General features: G+C 40.3%; 1 protein-coding gene across 1 annotated transcript in view; it reads left to right on the top strand.

Moving 5' to 3' along the window:
* Positions 1-22,926, top strand: part of rgs11 (regulator of G protein signaling 11) — a 172,504-nt gene that overhangs the window by 72,227 nt on the left and 77,351 nt on the right. The window contains exons 8-9 of the mRNA XM_072267311.1: positions 2,639-2,720; positions 17,311-17,376. Of these exons, the coding sequence (XP_072123412.1) occupies positions 2,639-2,720; positions 17,311-17,376 (148 nt within the window). The remainder of the gene's footprint in view (positions 1-2,638; positions 2,721-17,310; positions 17,377-22,926) is intronic.

Genomic DNA, 22,926 nt, shown 5'->3' with positions numbered 1-22,926 from the left:
GATAAGGGGGAGAAGAATATTCAGTTTTTTTACCCCTGCATGTTCCAACATCTGTAGCCTCTTGTCTTTAAACCAAGGGTACCCGCAAATTATGATTTGCAGGCAGTCTTCGATGCACCCAATTTGTTTACATCTGAGAACAGCAGACATGGTAAAAGGTAAGACTGTATCAAGTAAACTTTACCCCAATATTTATAGCACATGTATAAGGGTCTCTTCCAAGACATTGCCATTAGAGAGAAGAGATCGTGTTGTGAAATGGATGTGCTGACTCTCTGGATTTCGCACTGAATTTATGGGATGAGGATCATGAGCTAAAATTGTGAGATCTCTAAGAGTTGAACAGATGGCAGTAGATGGAAAGTGAGATCTGAGTGGGAGTTTTGGGAATATCATTGTGAGTACAAGGCTACTACAGTAGGGTAATTGAATGTTATGTTATGATCAAACTAATTGAGAATATTGGTAGTTGAGCAATGGAAATGAATTGCGTGGAGCGGTGCCTGAAACTAATATTTAAGTTTGTGAGAAAAAGAATTTGGTGTATCCACCATGTCTGAAGCTTCTGTGCAGGCGATCTTTGTAATTTCCCTTTGCGTTTCCTTGACAATTAGTCTCAAAGGCTTTCTGATCTCTTGGAAGTAGAGAACGTCCATACTATCTAAATGGCTAATCAGGGACTCCAGAGCCAGGTCTGCACTTGCTCGGACATGCCATAGCCTTCAGCAAATACCTACAAACAGTGGAACCGCTCCCAGCTACAGGCACGGAGTAGCTCACCTTAGGAGTTGTAGACCTATCTTCAATCGGCGTGAGAATAGTTCAATTTATGAATTGGAATCAGGTTTAATATCACTGATGTGTCATGAATTTTTTTGTTTTCCAGCAGCAGTACAGTGCAATTCACAAAACTCAATTACAGTAAGAAATACTGTAAATATAAAAATGATTAAACAAATAGTGCAGAAGCAGTGTTCATGATTGGCTCTTTGTCCATTCAGAGTTCTGATGACAGAGGAAAAGAAACTGTTCCTAAAATGTTGTGTATGTGCCTTCTGGCTCCTGTACCACCTCCCTGATTGCAGCAATGAGAAGAGGGCATGTCCTGGGTAATGGTGGTCCTTATTGATGGATACCGCCTTTTTCAGGCATTGCCTTTCGAAGATGCTGGATACGCCAGATACCCATTAAGATTAAGCCTTGTCGGTGTTGCTAAAACAATCACTGTTCTTAATGTTGACTGGAAACTAGGATAATGCGAACAAGACCGCAGAAGTAATCTTATGGATATCCTGCAGTGGATTAAGTGAGCTATCATGTATCACTGCCCCAGACAATAGATGAATGACAGTAAATTATAGCAGTTACTTCTGTTCACTCCTCCCATAACATCAGTATTCTGAAGTTCATTTGGTGGTGCCCCACTTTCAGATGAATAAGCACAGTGCCTTTATTTCCAAGTAGGAATGGTCTCTATTGGGGAATTCTGAATATGTATTTTCACCTATTAGATTACTCCCCAGTTTCAAGGGATTTTTGTTTTAATTCTTAACTGCCTCTTTTAAACTGGTCGTAAGCTTCCTTTAAGTGGGAGAATCCAACATAACATCACAAATATAAAATTGTTGCTTATCAATTCAGTTCTGAATGTGGAATTTACACTGATCTGAAGTGGCTGAGGTGCAAGGATAGATGCATTTAGAGGGAAGCCGGTTAAACGTAAGAGAGGGAGAAAAGTATGTTGTAGGCAACTCCAGTGTAATCAGAGCAGTTGAGCTCGATGACCTGCCTTTGTTTGGATATAAAATTAAAATCCGACCCGACAGTGGCAAACCCAAACCCAATGCAAACCTGAATTCCATTTTTTTTATTGCTGACCTGACCATCTCATAATCTCCAACATTGACCTTTGTGTAAATGAAACATAAATGTTAATGAAAGGGTTAACATAGGAGGAGGACTTGATGTCTGTGACCCTATACTCGCTGGAGTTTATAAGAATGGGGGTGAGGGGAATCTCTTTGCAACCAATCGAATGTTGACAGTCATGGATAGAGTGAGTGTGGAAAAAGTATTTCTAACATTAGTAGAGTATAGGACTAGAGTCCTATAGTCCCATGTAGGACTGTTATATGTTGGACAGAATAGAAGGACATCCCTTTAGGACAGATGATGAGGAATATCTTTTGCCAGAGCATAGTGGATCTGTGGAATTCATTGCCACAGATGGCTGTAGAGGCCAAGTCATTGGGTATTTAAAGCAGAGTTTGACAGGTTCTTGACTAATGGCATTGAAGGTTACAAGAAGGCAGGAGAATGGGATTGAGAAGGATAATAAATCAGCTGTGATGGAATTGCAGAGCAGAATTGTGGGGCGAATGGCCTAATTCTGCACCTATATCTTACGATCTTAAGCAGCTAAAGATTGTAATTCTGATCAAATCATCATGACCTGGATAAAGTATAGAGTCAGGTCAGCAAGGCAAAACACATTGGAAGCCGAATGCACTTGACCAAATTCAACATGTAGTCATGTCAGGCTTGGACTGAGCAGCCAGCTGCCAATTCTGCAAAAGCTGCATAACAGCCAACCTTGCTGAATTGATTGATTTTTCTCCTTATCTATGTTCATTAACAGAGCAGCGAAACAAAGGAAAAGGTCAGATCGTATTGTACTGGATTGCCAGGAGCAAGCCTATTGGCTAGTCAACAGACCTCCAGTAAGTCCTATCACTTGTACTTTAAAGTTTATGGGGCAAATAGCAGATGTTTTTCTCCTGACTGTTACTGAGAACAAGCGCAGCAGAGGGAAAGATTTCCAACCTGTCATTCACTGGACAAAGTTCTTACAGTGAACGGTATTCCCACCTACTCTCGGGAGATTCTTAGTGTGGAAGGATGCAGAAAATAACAGGTGTTCTCACCTGGTGTTCTTAGCATCCAAAGTGACTGAGACAATGATGTCAGGAAATGGAGCAGATGCTGTGTGTATTATTTCATTTAGTCTGCCTTTATTAAACAGAGTACATCTCCAGTGGAAATGACAGCAGATACCCAAAATAGATGTTAAAAATACACCAGGCTCGAGGACACAGAGACCCTATTCAGTATTTCCATTGCTGAGCCACCTTTAAATTGGCAGGAAGGCAAATAAAAGACCCCAAAATCTTGATTAGTTTTTCTTTTACTTGTAGCTTTCAGATTTTTACATTTATTTTGGCGTACAACCCCATCTGTTTTTCTTTGAAGGCGGTCCCCAGTGTGCTACTTTGAAAGATGATCCTTTTTAAAATTCAACTTTTTTTTTTACTGCTACTTAGTTTATAATGAGCTCTTATCACAGTTATTTATAAATGCAAGAGATTCTGCAGATGCTGGAAATCCAGAGCAACACACAGAAAATGCTGGAGGAACTCAGCAGGACAGGCAGCATCTATGGAGAGGAATAAACAGTTATCGTTTTGGGCTGAGACACTTCACAGGGACTATTAGGAAGGGAAGAGAAGGCAGATTAAGAAGATGGGGGTAAGTGGAGGGGTGAGAGATGGTCTTACTAAACTGCCATTGAGGAGAAAATTTATATTACTTCATGGTGGGCATAACTCAAAGAAACTTCACAGTGGAGCAACAAATGATGAACACTCGAGACACTGCAGATGCTGGAAATGAAGGGTCTTAGCAAGAAACATTGACTGTTTATTCCTCCCTGTTGATGCTGTGGCTCAGTTATTATGCTTTTGAGCCCTGGGGTAACCATTGCGGGGCCTGCCCAGCTCTCGTTGTTGAATGAAAAATTGAGTTCCTCAGTTCTTCAGCTGCCTTTATCTGCTTCATCAGTGATCTTTCTGCTGTCATACAATCAGGTCAACACCACCAGTTATTAACCTTCAGCCATCAGGCTCCTGAACCAATGTGGATAACCTCGCTCATCTCAACACTAAACTGATTCTACAACCTTTGGACTCACTCTCAAGGACTCTACAACTCATGTTCTCAATATTATTTACTTACTTTAATTTTTTTTTAATTTTCAGTTTGTGTTTGGCACATTGGTTGTCAGTCTTTGTTTATATGCACTTTCTAAATTCTTCTTTTGAACTTCTCTGATGTACTGTGAACGCCTGCTAGAAAATGAATCTCAAGGTAGTATATGGTGATGTATACATACTCTAATAAATTTACTTTGAACTTTAAGAAGTGGGGATGTTCACTGATAATTCTGTAAATATGTTAAATTCTGTTCTCAAATCATCTGCAGAAAAACATGCTGTGCCTACCTTTGTAAGATCCAGATGGGCTGATATAACAAGTAACATTTGTACTACAAAAATGCCAGACAATGACCATCTCCAAGAAGAGAGAATGTAACCACATACCTTTGATAATAACATTGCCATTTGAGTCTCCACCATCAACATCCTGGGTGTGATCATTGACCAGAATCCTGACTGGATTGATTTCATAAATACAATGAATACAAATGCAAGTCTAACGGCTAGGTATCCTGCTGTAAATGACCTGCCTCCTGACACTCCTAAGTTATTCCACATCTACAAGGTTTAAGACAGGAGCATGATGAAATGTTCTCCACTTGCATGAAATATGGCATGCAGTGTAACTCCTCCCAGAACTTGACTTGACCCATTATTTTCAGACTCTGACCTCTTGTTCCATATCACAGTTAGTGCCCCGCCGGGGTTTAACTCTTAAGAATTTTGTGCATATCAATAAGATTACTAGGGTGGGGTCAACCAGAGTGCAAATACGAAAAGAAAGAAATAATAATGAGTGAGCAATAAATATTCAGATCATGAGATGAAGAGTCTTTGAAAGTGAGTCCATTGGTTGTGGGAATATTTCAATGATGGGGCAAGTGAGGTGATCCCCTTTGTTCAATAACCTGATGGTTGAGAGGTAGTAGTTGTTCCTAAAGGCTGATTTATACTTCTACGTCAAATCGATGCCATAGGTACGGCGTCGCTGCGAACCCTACGCAAAGCCTACGCGGATCCCTACGCCGTTGCCTGATGCACACCTCTCCCAAAACGTAACTACGTGTTGCGGCAACGCAGACTGCAACAACTGTGATTGGTCTGCTTGGTGGCACCGCATTTCCTCCTACACTGCAGTAGCTTCCTATTGGGTGACTGAAGGGCAGGGAAGGAACTCTGGCTGGAATGCTTTATAGACCTCCGAAATTATGGACACATTTCGCTTTTACGAAAAAAGACGCTTGCTTTAAACTTGTTTACCCCGAGAAAGACTACCATGACCATGAAGACTTGCGCAGGTAGGTGTGTGCAGATGCGCAACGTGCTCGAATTGCAGAGCGACGCAGACGCACCAACGCACAAATATAAATGCTCACAACGCGCGTAGGCCACTTGCATAGGTTACGGCGTCCAATTGACGCACAAGTATAAATCAGCCTTAAATCTGGTGGTGCGAGTCCTGAGGCTCGTGTACCTTCTTCCTGATGGCAGCAGTGAGGAGAGAGCATGTCCCGGGTGGTGGAGGTCTCTGATGATGGACAGTTTTGCTGCGACAGCGTTTCTTGTAGATGTGCTCAGTGGTTGGTGGGCTTTACCTGTGATGGACTGGCTTAGCAGTGAAATTCAGCAATAATTGAATGAAGAGGGAATTAATCTGCACTTTGTTGCTATCAACTTCCCAAACCGTGGCAAACAAATGCTATTAAGTACTTAGTATTACTGACATTTGATCGGATAAAAGTGGCAAAATGTTATCCTACACTGCATTTCCTAAAAACAAAGGGGATATAAAGGAGCATAAAATATGAATGTCAGCATGTCCTCAGATTGGTAAGGACTCCTCAGTGAGTTTTTTTTTAAATAAAATAGAATAAAGCTTTTAAGGTCCATGCCCTTAATACAGTATTTTCTGCTTCCAAGCCAAAATACTAAAAGCATTAAAACAGCTTTTGTCCACAGCTAAATAAGTTACATCACCCAATGGGCAGTAATGGATTGAGCACCATCAGATTAATGGCCTGAATGGGCTGGCAGAGAAACAGGGAGTTAGCTGTCCCTGTAGGTAACAGAATAAGCTGCTTTCATGCTGAAAGCTAAAGCTTTTATTGATTGGGGGGGAAAAAATGAAGATATATCCAGATAAACCCAGAACCTGAGCTCAGTTAAAGATAAATATGTGAGTTAGCACAGCGGCCAAAACCTTGTAGATTTTGTATTTATTGAGCAAGGACAGGTGGGCAAAATAAAATTTATGTTGCACTTGCTTTTATTGCAAAATAACCTTCATCTGTTTATACCTTTGAAGCATGTTAGCTACACATTGCACAATAGATTACATCTTCTGTTTGAAGAAATTACGTGCAATTGAAATCAAAGTCATTTTTGTATCACGTAAAGTTTCACCAGCAGAAATCTGATAAAAATACCGCGACTAGTACGGCAACAATAAATTATAACACGTGCTTCTGCAGATGCTGGACATCCAGAGCAACGCAAAATGCTGGGGAAACACAGCAAGCATCAGTGGATGGTGGGGAAGACTGATGCTTGTGCTGACGCAGTTAGGGGAGGGGGAGGCTTAATGCTTTTGCTACTACTTGTGCATGGGGGTTCTAATGTTTTTCTGTCATTCATTCATTTGGGGTTTTTCTCTGTTTTTTGTGGATGACTGTGAAGAGTAAGAAATTGGGTTGTATACTGCATATGTTCTCTGATATTAAATTGAACCATTGGGGAATAAACAGTTGCCAATTTGGGCTGAAACCTTTGTCAGAAGTTACCTTACCATCACTGTGCAGAATCATACACTGTTATAATACAAGCCACCAAATCTTGAGTTTATTTGTGTATCTACACAGAATACCATATGTTGGAACATGGGAGTAGACTTGTCAACTCAACGTTGGCATTTGCACTTCCAGTTCGTAAAGGGCTCTGATTGCATTTACCAACCTGTATCCATAACTCTTCACGCTTTTACTCACAAATCTAATCTCAAACAGTAACATAGTTTCTTCCTCAATTTTTGACCCTGGAAATGAAGTCTGAAACAACATAATTCCCTTTTCCTTGATCACTCTAAGTTCCTTGCATTTAATCTTATAAATTTATTATCTTTTGTTGGACCTATCAAGCATCAATATCTCTCTTCTATCCTTCATTAATTTTACACCATTACCCAAAACTCTGTAGTTATTTTTAAATGTAGACACTAATTTAAGCTTGTGTTTTGTCATATTATACATTATGACAGTGAACCACTAATCTCTTCATAAAAGTCGTTCAGGCTCACTAAGGTCCTCTTATCTTGGTCTATCTGTACGTGACTGTTTGACCATTGAGTCCTTTGAATTCTGGAATATTTGCTATAAGTTCTGAAATTGTGGTCAATGCTATTGTCTTTGGGGTAAATAAATACTTGAGCTTCAACACCCCAACAACAGAGCTGAACCCAATACCACTCAAATGTTGTAAGGTGATCATCATTATGTTTTGCTCTAGCCATCCTGCAGTTGAAGCCAAGGAATCAATTAGCTAGTATTATAAACCTCAGCCAAAGATACTGAAGCAAAATCTAATACCCCTGAAAACAGGTGAAGGAATGATGCTATGCTGTTAATCTATCTCCCGGAATTCCAATGCAGACTGCCCACCTGTTTCAGTCTGCTAGCTTCATATGATCATGGCCCATCTTTCCCAAGACTGAGCTCCTCTGCAGCACATCCCAAGAGCCCTCAATCCCTGATCTTTCAAAACTTGTTAACCTGCATTTTTACTGCTAATTCCCACTATTCAGGACATTTACAAAGACAGGTGTGTAAAAAGGGCCCGAAGGATCATTGGAGACCTGAGTCACCCCAACCACAAACTGTCCCAGCTACTACCATCTGGGAAACGGTACCGCAGCATAAAAGCCAGGACCAACAGGCTCCGGGACAGCTTCTTTCACCAGGCCATCAGACTGCTTAATTCATGCTGACACAATTGTATTTCTATGTTATATTGACTGTCCTGTTATAAACACTATTTATTATAAATTACTATAATTCACATTGCACACTTAGAGACATGACGTAAAGATTTTTACTCCACATGTATATGAAGGATGTAAGCAATACTGTCAATTCAATTAGTACAACTCTCCGAGGTGGAAAATTCCACCCTCTGAGATTAAATTTCTATGTACGTTATTTTTAAGTGATGGGCTCCTTATCTTTAAACTATGTCCCTTCAGTTGAGATTCTCCCACTAGTGAAATCATCTTGACGTCTACCCTGCCACGTTTCCCTTGAAACTGGCACCCTTAAATAAGATCACCCCCCATTCTTCGAAACTCCAAAGAATACACACCCAACCTTTCTTGGATGAATGATAAAATATAACTTTGAATCTCATCATTATAACTAGAAAATTTAGATTAAATCAATTACAATAATTTTTATTAGGAGAATGAGGCAAGAATGGTAAGAGCAGCAATTATTAGGTACCACTTGATGCATTTGAAATATTGGTGATGCCCCATCTTTTGATCTGTAGCAGGCCTTTTAGTAAAGGTGCTGTTAAACAGGGATGTAAAGAATTTAATTGCAGCAAGGATGATGAAGCAGCAGGTAGGAGGTGAACAACAGGTGTAGTGCAGTACTTGAGTGGTAGTGTTTCTGCACTTCTGCTGCCTGACTCTCTTTAAGCAACATGTGGTTTGAAGGTGCACCCATAATGTCCTTGGTAAGTAACAGTGGAGGAACTGTGAATCAAGTAGAATACTTTGCTTCCTACTGATGTGCCTTGTGGATGGTAGTAAGGCTTTGAGAAATAACAGAGTGAGTCAGCCCCATAGGATACCCAGCTGTAATATGCTCCTGTCACCTCAGTGTTTGGCAGCATTGTCTTTGTTTGGAATACACATACACTCAGACCCCATGTAATGCTACCCAGCATAGCACTGATTTATTACAAGGCAGTTATTCAATTCTTTATTGAAATTTTTAAAAATGACAAATACCCATTCTAAACGATTCCTAAAGCTTCTCAAGAACAGCCACCATTACAGTAAACATTTAACCAAGCCAGTGAAAGCACTTTACATACCCTCTCAGCCACTCACAGCCAATCACGTATTAATTCACACTCTGCCTCCCCTGCATGTGTAAACGTTGTTGCTCCCTCACTAACTTATTCCTTTTTTTTAACCCATAATGCCCAGAAAATGGCCTGCGACTTCCAGTGAGGGTTGTACAGGTTGATGTTGGCGCCTCTTTGAAATTGGCTACATCCATGATCAGAACAATTATTTTAAAAAATGCGGACAAGATAAAAGCTTCTGCAATGCCAACCTCAAAGTTATAATCGACAAAGGTGACTCATTCAAGGATCCATTTGCTTAAAACAAGGAAGATAGACTAAATGTATGGGTGATGATCAAACACAATGAAACATGTCCCTAAGCTAGCTGATAATAATAGAAAAAGCAAGAAGCATCTTCAATCATATTCAAGAAGAAGAAGATACATTGGTAACATTCACAGCCAGCTGAGGTTGGTTTGATAGATTTAAGCAGTGCAGTAACCTCCATAGCATATGTAACTCTGGTGAAGCGGCTAGTGCAGACAGCAAGAGCCTTAATAACGAAGAGCTTCGAGAATTGGCACAGCAGCGCATCCTGGGTGAATCTGAGAACACGGATGAAGAAGAGGAAACACCAGCAAGAAGTGTCACCACAAAATTCCTCAGCGCTAGCGTCACTATGCTCACACAAATCGTGGACCAGTTCATCGATAATGACCCTGACTGGGAGGAAGGCAGTAAGGCAAAGAGAGGTTTTCTCAACGTGATTTCCTGCTACCGAGAACTGCTTCATGAGAGGAAACTTAAGAAAAGGCAGTCAAATCTGATACTTGAAGAAGCAGCCAATGTTAGATGAGGACCCACAGAACTGTCCCTCCTCTAAGATGTAACCACCACCCTCTTCCCTCCACCACTGCTGCCACTGATGTACAGATCAGGCCTGTTTGCATGTTTGTTACTCCACTAATTACTGTGTATACGTAAAATCATGCATCTCGGGTTTGATTATTTTTTTACCAGCCACACATGTCTATTTACGTAATGTTATAATAACCCCACACGGCACTCCACCTCTGAGGAGCACATCCTCAACATTAAGCGGGGCCTGAGTGTACACACCAGCATCATCAGCTATATTGTCAACATAAGGTTCATAAATCCCAGTAGATCCACTTTGATCTGCTCTTCCCTGCAGTAACTTAACTGCTGCATAAGACCATAAGATATAGGGGTAGATTTAGGCCATTTGGCCCATCGGCTACTCTGCCATTCCATCATGGCCGAGCCATTTCCCTCTCCACTCCAATCTCCAGTCTTTTCCCTGTATCCCTTCATGCTGTGAGTAATCAAGAAATATACTCAATGACTTGGCCTCCGCAGCTGCCTGTGGTAACAAATTCTACAAATTCACCACTCTGTTCCGAGGTATCTGCCCTCTTATGGACCCACATCTAAAATCAACTGTTTTGCTTCTGCAAAAAGGTAAATATTTTTAGAATGGCAGTCGTGGCTGGGAGAAGTCAGCATCTAACCAACTGGTTGACAGTGAAACCAGTGGCTGATCATTCCTGATTAAGATGGAGCATTAGCTGAACAATGAGAGTCCAGAATGATAGCACTTTGACCATGGCAGCATTGGACATCCGAATTTGCCAGACCTTATGATCGCCCTATCTCTATGGAGACCATGACAAATCAGCACATAGTTGTGAGGGTGAGGCGAGGACACAGTTTTATACTTTTTAGGGAAGTGATGATCAATTGTTTGGGACCCAGTATTCAGCATTTCTAACCTTTTTTGCCTGAATCTCATTTCTCTCAGCTGTTCCACACCATAAAACTTAGCACTCATTGAAAATCACTCCTGTTTTATTTTAGTAAAGAGTTTTATCTCTCGCTGACAATGAATTCAGTTTAGTGCTTTTTATCTTGTACCCTCATCTTACCAATAAATTTGATACACCACCTACTTCAATAGATTCTGTAAATGTCTACACTGCTTCCCCTAAGCCTGTTTCTAAATCACTGTTGTACACTGTGTCAGTTTGCTAATGCACAATGTGTCTGATACCTGCCAATGAAAGCAAGTAGATTTTTTTAAAGCACACTTGTTCCTTTTGAAGGCTAATTCCACCTTTTGCTCCATCTTCATTAATGATAGCTCTAGTGAGGAAACCGAGTTTCCTGTTTACTCCCATTATCTTTAATATTTTCCTTTTCAGTACTAATTGCCTTTAAAGGAGCTTATAGGCTTTGATTCAGTGGCTGTTTTGGCAGAGAATTCAGAGTCTGAACGTTCCCAGAAAACAAATCAAGACTCATTTTGCAGTGTGTTGCGGGATGGCATCCTGTTAATTTAACAAGAAATGATTTGCTTCTTGACTGGATTTTGTTACTGGTTTCTTGGCCAGTTTTGAAAATGATACAAAGAGAGGGGGAAGGGCAGGTAGTGTTTAGAAATCAGGCAGCCTGCAGAAGGGCATGGACAGATTTGGAGAACGGGCAAAGTAGTAGCTAAAATAATGTGTGGAAGTCTATGATTATGCACTTTGATAAAAGAAATAAAGGCATTGGACATTTTCTAAATGGAGAGCAAATTCAGATATTGGAAGCACAAAAGAACTTGGATTCCCTAAAGGTTAACTTGCGGATTGAGTCAATAGCACGGAAAGCAAATGCAATATTGGCATTCACTTCAAGAGGACTAGCATAGAAAAGCAAGGGTACAATGCTGAGACTTGATAGGCATTGTTCAGGCCACGTTTGGTAGAATGCTCTGCCACAGACTGCAGTGGAGGCCAAGTTAGTGGATATATTCAGAGCAGAAGTTGATAGATTCCTGATTGGTCAGGGCATCAAGGGATATGGTGAGAGGACAAGTCTGTGGATTTGAATGGGATCCGGGATCAGCCATGATGAAATGGCAGAGCAGACCCAATGGGCTGAATGGCCTAATTCTGCTCCTATGTCGTATGGTCTTAGCAGTTTTGGGCCCCATATTTAAGAAGCAAATGTGTTGGTAATGGAGTGGGTCCAGAGGAGATTGACAAGAATGATCCCAGGAATGAAAGGGTTAACATGAGAAGTGTTTGATGTTTCTGAGTCTTTACTCACTGGAATTTAGAAGATTGAGACGGGATCTCATTTAAACTTACCGAACATTAAAAGGCCTGAATGGAGAGGATGTTTCTATTTGTGGGAGAGTCCAGACCAGGGTGCACAAACTCAGAATAAAAGGACGTCCCTTTTGAACAGAGATGAAAAGGAATTTCTTTAGCCAGAGGGCGGTGAATATCTGGAATTCCTTGCCACAGATGGCTGTGGAGGCCAAGTCATTAGGTATATTTAAAGCAGAGGTTGCTAAGTTCTTGATTAGTAAAGGAGTCCATGGAGAGAAGGCAGGAGAATGGGGTTGAGAGGCAAGATAAATTAGAGATGATAATTGGCAGGGCATGCATGATAGGCCAGATGGCCTCTTGTGTCCGATGTTTCTGGTCAATGTAACCTCAACTCTACACTTCCACCTAGTCTGGAAACCTTTCTTTGTCTACCATTCCCGAATCTTGATTACTCTGATAGAATGAAGATGTGGGACATGGATGGGAACAGCTTTAGTACCATTACAATGGTGGATCCTATTGCAATGCATCAAACATATTTTCTCATAATCAGTTATGGATCATTTCTTAATAAACTGCAGTACCTTGTCTCTTCTGCTAAGTATTTAGTAAGAATATTTTTATTCCATGGCAGTGGAGAATTTGCATGCTGTTCATACAGATCAATTCCATGGTATGCTGAAGTAGAGGTATAAACATTACTTACAAAACAAATAAATAAAAATCAATAAACAACTGCAGATGCTGGAAATCTAAAATGAGGAAAATGTCAGAAATCGGCAACAGGTCAAGCCATGACTGTGGAAAAGAAATGATGAACATTTCAGTTCCAGGACCCTCTGTCAGAAAGGGTGAGGAATTATAAGATTGTTAAGCTGCAGGGAAGGCGGAGATGACTATTTGCTGTGAAACACTATCAAGAACAACTTCTTTACAGCAATTAATTCCTTTTGAAGTGGGGGCTGGCCATGCAACAGTTGTAAGTGAGGATGTATTTGAAAGTTGGGTGTGATTCCTGAATGGTGATTGCAGGTGAGCAGTTTAGTGTTGGGGGTTGTAGTGATGGAATGTGGTATTTGAAGATTTAGACCCTTTGTATGAAATTGTGAACTCATTACATCACTATATCCAGTTCCTCAGTTTCATCTTGAGTACTAATCTGCAGATCTACCTGCTTCCTCTGTATAGTAGGGTGAACCCTTTGTCCACCCCAGTGAAGAGCAATGATAATTAGCTTGCTGTTAACATATACAACTATTGATCGTGTTACTGAAATCTTTAAAACAAGCAAGAGTCGTTTGCTTTGCATAGAATGAGCATAGGTTTGCAGTGTATCCAATTTTCCACTGCTTGTTAGCCCATTTCCCCCTCCAGTTTTACCGACTGAAGATGCCAATTTGAGGGGCACAAGCTCTCGTGTATATCAAGTGGACATCTTCATCAAGAACAAAGATAATATGCCGCAAGGATATCAGTTCTAACTCTGTAAATGCACTCTTGCCATCCAAGATCCTGTAGCAGATAGAAATAGGAATTCTTTATGGGATACCACCCCGTTCCTCACTCCTGTATACAGAGACTGGTTGTGGTGTCCAAGCTCAAACAAAAGCAAATTTGCAGATGCTGGAAATCCAAGCAACACACGCAAAATACTGGAGGAACTCAGCAGGCCAGGCACATCTATGGAAAGGTGTACAGTCAACATTTTGGGCCAAGTCCCTTCAGCAGAACTGGCGAAAACTACGGTCCAAACTACTGCTCCAGCACAGTTTAAATATATAATCATATTCAAAGCCTCTGCAGTGTAGACTATATGTGTTTTCTGTCTTTTATCCTCCTAATATACACAGCAGAGCTTAATGGTTTTTTGTGAAAAGAGAAACTGATGTTTCAGATCCAAAACGCTTTGTCAGAAATGCGAAAGTGAGAGAACTAGTTTGTTTTCAGTAACAGAGATAATGCTTTTTTCCTCAGAGAAGATGTGAGGGAGTTATCTCATTAAACCTACACGATAATGAAGGGTCTAGATAGAGTGGACATGGAGTGAACGTTCCAAATAGTAAGAACGTCTAGGACGGGAGGGCACAGTTTCAGAATAGAAGGTGTCCCTTTAGAATCGAGATGATGAGGAATTGCTTTGTACTCTGACCACCAAATATATTGTATTACCTGTACATTGGATTGCTTATCTAAGAAGGGACGTTGCTGGCATTGGAGAGAATCCAGAGGAGGTTCACGAGAATTATCCTGGGAATGAAAAGGTTAACGTGAGCATTTGTGGCTCTGGGCCAGTATTCAGTGGTGTTTAGAAGAATGAGTGGAGAATCTCATTGAAACCTATCAAATAGTGAAGGGTCTAGATAGAGGGGAGAGGATGTTTCCTATAATGGGGAGTGTAGGACGAGGGCACAGCCTCAAAAAGAAGGATGTCCCCTTAGAACAGAAATGGGGAAGAATTTTTGTTAGCTGGAGGGTAGTGAATCTTTGGAACTCATTGTCACAGGTGCTCTGGATGCTGTCTTTGAGTATATTTAAGGTAATGGTTGATAGGTTCTTGATTAGTAAGGGTATCAAAGGTTACAGGGAGAAGGCAGAAGAATGAAATTGAGAGGAAAAATCAATCAGTCATGATAAATGGCAGAGCATGCTTGATATACCAAATGACCCAATTCTGCTCCTGTGTTTTCTAGTTTTTCTGGTCTAAGGTGGGGAAAGTATGAGGAGAACAAAGGGGATATCTCTAGTCACCTATGACCAAATAAGCTAATGTTTCATTTCTTTATCTGTATAATGTACTATTAATAGCGAGGTTGTGGATTACTTAGCTGACTTCCAAAAACATCATCACTGTAACTACTTGAGAAAAGTGATCCATTAGAATAATTGTAACTGCTTGTCATCAAAACCAAGAGAATATTTCAGCCCACATCTGTAAAGGAAATGTGACAAGTCAGTTTTTTTTTTGAAGCTTATTGAAGACACCTTGAATCAAGACACTACCTGGTTATATGATAAGATTATTTACAAATGGACAAAGCTGAGCTATATCTTCATGAGACCAGGAATTGATCTGGATCTTTGGGACAAACAAAGGGATTCAATTCAACTCAAATGCAGTTTATTGTCATATACACAAGTACATTAGATACAGTAGAAAAGCTTCAATAGACAATAGACGCAGGAGTAGGCAATTTGGCCCTTCGAGCCAGCACCACCATTCACTGTGATCATGGCTGATCATCCACAATCAGTATCCAGTTCCTGCCTTATCCCCATAATCTTTGATTCTGCTATCTTTAAGAGCTCTATCTATCTCTTTCTTGAAAGCATCCAGAGACTTAGCCTCCACTGCCTTCTGAGGCAGAGCATTCCACATATCCACCACTCTCTGGGTGAAAAAGTTTTTCCTCAGCTCCGTTCTAAATGGCCTACCCCTTATTCTTAAACTGTGGCCTCTGGTTCTGGACTCACCCATCAGCAGGAACATGCTTCTTGCCTCCAACGTGTCCAATCCCTTCTCTCATACTTCTAAATTCCAGTGTATACAAGCCCAGTCGCTGCAATCTTTCAACATATGACAGTCCCGTCATCCAGGGAATTAACCTTGTGAACCTACACTGCACTCCCTCAATAGCAAGAATGTCCTTCCTCAAATTTGGAGACCAAAACTGCACACAGTACTCCAGGTGTGGTCTCCGGGGCCCTGTACAGCTGCAGAAGGACCTCTTTGCTCTTATACTCAATTCCCCTTGTTATGAAGGCCAGCATGCCATTAGCTTTCTTCACTGCCTGCTATACCTGCATGCTTGCTTTCAGTGACTGATATACAAGAACACCTAGGTCTCGTTGTACTTCCCCTTTTCCTAACTTGACTCCATTTAGATAATAATCTGCCTTCCTGTTCTTACCACCAAAGTGGATAACCTCACATTTATCCGCATTAAACTGCATCTGCCATGCATCCGCCCACTCACACAGCCTGTCCAAGTCACCCTGCATTCTCATAACATCCTCCTCACATTTCATACTGCCACCCAGCTTTGTGTCATCTGCAAATTTGCTAATGTTACTTTTAATCCCTTCATCTAAATCATTAATGTATATTGTAAACAGCTGCGGTCCCAGCACTGAACCCTGTGGTACCCCACTGGTCACCGCCTGCCATTCTGAAAGGGACCCGTTGATCGCTACTCTTTGTTTTCTGTCAGCCAGCCAATTTTCAATCCATGTCAGTAGTCTGCCCCCAATACCATGCGTCCTAATTTTACCCACTCTTCTATGTGGGATTTTATCAAAGGCTTTCTGAAAGTCCAGGTACACTACATCCATTGACTCTCCCTTGTCCATTTTCATAGTTACATCGTCAAAAAATTACAGAAGATTAGTCAAGCACGATTTCCCCTTCGTAAGTCCATGTTGACTCAGACTTGTCCTGTTACTGCTATCCAAATGCGTCGTAATTTCATCTTTTATAATTGACTCCAGCGTCTTTCCCACCACTGACGTCAGGCTAACTGGTCTATAATTCCCTGTTTTCTCTCTCCCTCCTTTCTTGAAAACTGGGACAACATTAGCCACCCTCCAATCCACAGGAACTGTTCCTGAATCTATAGAACATCACATAGTTTAAGACAAGACAATATAAATTATACAAGACAATGCAGAAACAAAACTCTGCAAAGCAGGACATCAGTGCAGAGAAAATGAAGACAGTAACACAATTCCATGATAATGCCAGAGCTGGTCCATGGTATTCCAGTGTTGGGTGAGAGTTAGGTTTGTGCATGTTCCAATTCAGGTTCGTTTGATTCAAGAACTTGATAGTTGTCAGAAAGTAGCTTTCCTGAACCTGGTAATGTGGGACTTCTGTACCTCCTGCCCATTGGGATTGCCTTCAAATCTCAGCAGTAAATTGCTGTTTGACAGATTTTCCTTTCACGGAATCCAAAACTGAGTTTGCATCATAGCAGTAAAGTTCTTGAACATTGCTCAAGTGTAAAAATCACATTAATTCCTTCACTGTCGCTGAAAGTCTGTAGAATATTTATCTTCAGTTTTCTGTGCTATATGTTTAGATGTTGAAAGAGCAACTGTGCTATTTAGTGTTGGGTTTAATTTTTTTCATGCCTTTCCAGCCTGGAGCTCTAAATATCATGGAATCAGGACCACGAAGAAATACCGTCCAAGCAAGGATCAAATTGGTAATTATTTCAGCTTCTTTAAATACTCTCCTAACTGAATTAGTACAGAGATATTTAAAGCTGGGGTTTTTATCCATGTTATCAATTTACTATGTTCACTTCCCTTCACTCGCGTAGAAAACATGGAATAGGAGTCTATAATTCCAAAACCCTGGTGCATGAGCTAGAATTGATATATTCAAATAACGGTCTATTTTTGATTTGATCTGTATTTTAATGTACAGACTGCTTGCCTGTAGCTTTTTTTTTTAAATTCTGATATAAATCCAGCAACAGTTGGGAATTCACTTTAGATGGAATGTATTTCTGGAAGTAACAAAATTGAATGTCTTCTAAGCAGTGACATTGCTCCTTCATATGTCCATGGGAAATCTTTAATACAAATATTTCCAATCTCGTCTTTTTATCATAACAAAGTAAATGAAAGAAGGACCAAAGACTGATTCCGTATTGAATGAAATCATGGTTGATTCTGATTTTGGTCTCAGCTCCACTTTCCAACCTGTTCTCCGTGTCCTCTGTCACCCTACTTCAAAAAATCATCCCCTCTTGATTCCATATATAATTGATGATATGTCTTCAACGGCCCTCTTACAACTTAAAAAAAAATTAGGTTCACGACACTTAAAAGAAAATACGTTCCTCTTTACATCCATTTGTGTTGGGCATTTCCTTATTTTGAAATCATGCTCCCAATTTCAGATCTCCCTGCAAGAGGGCAACATCCATCTTGTCAATTGCTCAGAACAATAAGATCATCTCTCAGTCTTCTCGATGACAGGTCCGGGCTCCTCGGTCTTTCCTTGTAAGAGAAATACTTCATCCCAAGTGACTGATCTTAATCTGTTTCTTCAGTTGCTGACATTTTCATATTATTACTCCATCAAAACCTTTCATTATTTTGAAGATTTCTTTTAAATCTTCCTTTAACACACTTTACCATCAAGCAATGAACCCACTTGCATTCAGGAACCACGTACAGTGCATAACAAAATTGTGTATTTGAGTGGCGGCTTTGACACAATCAAACTTACCAAGATCTTCTACAAAATTATTACTTAAAGGGAAATAATTCTGTCTGGCTACAAGAGAGAAAAAGGAAGAGGGTATATGATCAAGTGATGAAACATAATTTTTCTGCTCTGCCAGCTATTTATTAAATAGTCCACTGCATAATTTAAACTAGAATTAAATTATTTTAATCCTCTAAATCACTCCTTTTATCCCTAATGATTTATATTTCACCTTTTGAACCAGCTTAATTATATCTTTAATATACTAAAATATAGATTGGCAACATCAGCAATTTGATAAGAAATAAAAATAAATGGAAATGATTTGTTTTAATTTTATTACGTTCCATTTGTTACATATTGTTACTTCCTAAAGTTACTTTGCTAGGAATGTTCGTAGTTTATGATACAAATCTCAGAAATACAACTTTGGCGTAATTCTGATTTGTGCTTTATTCCATCAATCCTCGAATGAAACAGTGATCAGCGAGTGTGCAGTATTACTGACAGCTGTCAAGCCTACAGTGGCACTGAGCAAGCAAATATGTAAGATTTTAAAACAATCATCATGAAACAAAATTCTTTAATATTAGCAGCAGCCTCAGTTCAATCTGTTTTGTAGAAAACTCAAGAATTGATAAAATGACCAAGTTTTAATTTCTCCCTTTCCTCCATTATGTTCCTCCTACTTCATATGTTGCACATTACAGATCAATGTCCATTGTAGAAACAATCGATGTTTCAGTTGCATTGAAATCAATCTAAATGAAAACTAAGCAGTTTCAATCACATGCTGTCAATCCCTAATGTTATTGCCCTTTGACCTTCCATCTACATCTTGGTTCTATGTTTGAGATGTTCAAGATGTAATGATTTAGCTCAACCTACTTCTCAGCCTGTCTGCAATTCTACTACTGCAAACTGCAGAGAACTTTCTGATCCTGGCAACAGTCACTGTCATTTTTAACCATTTACAAATGGTCAAAGCCTAACCACTCGGCAAAATGTGCAAGAGAATTTTGTGTGGGCCAATAGTGTAGACCAGCAACTGCAGCATTGGGTCTTTTGAAGCAATTATTTGTTTTCCTGCTTGATATTTAAACTGCTTTTCCCAGCACTGCAGGATTTCTAGTCCACGATCTTGTCTGCAACATCCTAATTAAATTAACTTAAAATAAGTAGGTTTCAATCAGAACAAACTCATGACCATAATTAAGATGAACTATCCATTTTTAAATTTTGTTTTAATATCCAAAATAAATGTATATTTAGAAACATGCAAGTAAAATACAGGAGTAGTTCATCTGGCTCTTCAAGCATCCTTCAACAAGATCATGGCTGATCTCATTGTCATCTCAGCTCCACAATACTCAGGGTAATGCTTCCCCAATGCATCTACCATGTATCTATCTACTACCTTACAAATATTGACTGCTTTCTTTGAGGAAGAGAGTTCCAAAGGTTTTCAGCTCTCTGAAAGGGGAAAACAAATGTCTCATCTCAACACTCACTGGAGGAACTCCAGTGCTGGAGGAACTCAGCAGGTCGGGCAGCATCAGTGGAAAAGATCGGTCGACGTTTGAGGCCGGAACCCTTTTTCTTTAATGGGTGATCCCTTTTAAATGTAACCCCTAGTTGTTGTGTCTCCCAAATGAGGACACATTCACCACATCAAGACTCCTCAGGGTCTTTTATGATTCAGTCCAGGCCCTTCTAGCTATTTCTAACCTCCAGCTCTTCTCCCTCTCCTGAACTGAAATATTATTGAAACCTTCTAGGCCTTTAGTTGTGATTAGTCACTGCCTTAATTTCAAAAAGAAGTAAGCAGGCTGAATTTTAACCAAAGCTTTAGCCAGATATAACATATGTTCTACTTTGTCGAAAGGAAATCGAGCTCCTTATCATTTGATTCTTTCCAACCAGTAATATTTTCCATCTGGCTTTATACTCAGCCTAGAACTGCTGTAAGTAGCTTCGTTGGGAGTCTTGATTGCATAACTTCCCACAGGATATACATAGCAACACATACAAAATGTTGGAGGAACTCAGCAGGTCAGGCAGCATCTATGGAGAGGAATAATCAGTCAACATTTAAGGCCGAGGTTCTTCAGGGCTGGAAAGGAAGGGGGAAGAAGCCAGAATAGGGACGTGATCAGTGAAGCCAGGTGAATGGGAATGAAGTGAAAAGCTGGGAGATGATGGATGGAAGAGGCAAGGAGCTGTAGAAGAACAAATCTGATAGATAAGTAGTGTGAACCATGGGAGAAGGGGAAGGAAGAGGGGCACCTGGGAGAGATGATAGGCAGGTGGGGGGAGAATGAAAAAGCCAGAGTGGGGAATAGAAGAAAAGGGAAGGGGAGGGGGAAATTACCAGAAGGTAGAGAAATTGATGTTCATGCCAAGAGGTTGTAGGCTACCCAGACAGAATATGAGATGCTGCCTGACCTGCTGGGCTCCTCCAGCATTTTGTATGTGTTACTCTGAATTTCCAGAATCTCTGTGTTCACAGAATATACATTATTTTATGCACGTAATGGCTTATTGTTTTCTTAATAATGGGTATTGCTTGTACTTTGTTGCACAATAGTTCTGTAAAGTGTTCCCTATCTTTCGATTGTCATATGGGCTAACGTACACAATGTGTGAAAGAAATAATGCACATCTCAGAAGAACTCTTAACACCTTGTGTCAGCCCATTACATGATATCGTTAATCATCTGAGGTGGGTAGTAAGATCTATACATAGGTGAAACTTAAACCAGTTATAGGGGAAAATTGTCCATCAGTTGACCAAGAAAAGCTGCCAGAATACTGTACTCCACCGATAAACCTTGTCATGATAGAAGATGAAGAAATGCTTGTCAAAAATAGAACGTAGAACCTAAAGTGTTACAGCACACTTCAGCTCATTCAGTCCACGACGATGTGCAAACCTTATAACCTACTTAAGATCAAACTAATCCTTCCATCCTACATAGTCTTCCATTTTTTCCTGTCATCCATGTGCCCATCTAGGAGCTTCTTAAATTACCCTAATGTATCTGCCTCTACCTCCACCCCTGCAGGGCATTTCATGCACCCACCTCTATCTATATTTTTTTAAACTTGCCTCTGATATCCCCCTATACTTTCCTCCATTTACCTTAAAATTATGCCCCTTGGTATGAGCCATTTCTTCCTCATTTGGGAAAAAGTCTCTGGCAATCAACTCGATTTATGCCTCTTATCATCTCGTGCAACTTGCATCCCCCTTTGCTCCGAAGAGAAATGCCCCATCTTACTGAACCTATCCTCAAAAGACATCTCACCCAACCCAGAGAGCATCCTAGTGAGTTACTTCTATACCTTTTCTAAAGCTTCCATACCTTTCTGTAAAGGGGGCGACCAAATATAAATGTAAAGATGGCTCACTTTACAAAGTCTTAGGCAGATATATATGGCTAGGGTACCTAAGCCTTTTGCACAGTACTGTAATAGTTTTATGTATTGCATTGTACTGCTGCCACAAAAAAAAGAAAAAAAATTCATGATGTGTGAGGGATGATAAACCGGATTCTGATACGGGTCCCTGTTGTGGAGTGAGAGTGGGAAGGGGTCAGGAAGAGGGGAATCATTGCTGGGGGGAAGTGAGAGAGCAGGAAGCACCAGAGAAACATTCTGAAATGATCAATAAACTAATTGTTTGGAAGCAAATGACTTTGCCTGGCGTCTCAGGGCTAGGTGTGTCTGTACCCTCTGCCCCGAGCACTCCTTCTCTGCCGCCTGTCCCACACCTCCCACAAGGCCCTCCACGCATGCCATTCCCAATATCCTTTGCTCCCTAGCAATATAATTGTGCCTAAGACTTTTGCACAGTACTGTACATGAGGGTATTCTGTTCAGCATTCCCTTGTATCTTACTGAATGGCATTACCACTCATCAATCCTGAAAAGTGTGACGTGAGTCGGGCTGTACTGCTTAATCTCTTGCAACATTACTGGAACTATGCCAGGCAGTGATGGGAGTACTTCAGTCAAATCTTGCAAATTGAAATTGCCAGTCAATTGAACATCCATGCACCACCGTTACCCGTGCCTCCTGCCCCGTTTGGAGAAACCTTGCGCTCTATTTACCTGCAAAGCAGAGTGTAGTCATTATTGTCTGCAAATGCATGAGTGTGAGTATTGTATATGGATACAGAACAACAATTATGCAGCCCAAGCTCCTTATTACTTTTAAACTCAAATGACTTGGATCTTATAATGATGATTAAATATTCACATTGCTGCTCTATAGAGTGAAATCTACCCACAGTTTCATGTCTTGGAATAGTCATAATTATACATTACATACTTAAAAGGGAGATGTACACAGTGTTCTCAAAGTAGATACAATAGCAAAATGACATTGTGATATGTCATGGTATACTTTGTTTACACAACTTTTTCCAAGTTTTGAACAAATTCTAAATCTCGTTCAGGAACCCATTAAATATACTAAATGTACATAAATCATTACATAGACACAACAGGTTCTGCAGATGCTGGGAAACCAGAG

The sequence above is a fragment of the Mobula birostris genome, chromosome 9, assembly GCF_030028105.1.
Source record: "Mobula birostris isolate sMobBir1 chromosome 9, sMobBir1.hap1, whole genome shotgun sequence".
Taxonomy (NCBI): domain Eukaryota; kingdom Metazoa; phylum Chordata; class Chondrichthyes; order Myliobatiformes; family Myliobatidae; genus Mobula; species Mobula birostris.
The sequence above is the reverse complement of the archived record's forward strand: the minus strand, read 5'-3'. Positions and strand labels throughout refer to the sequence as shown.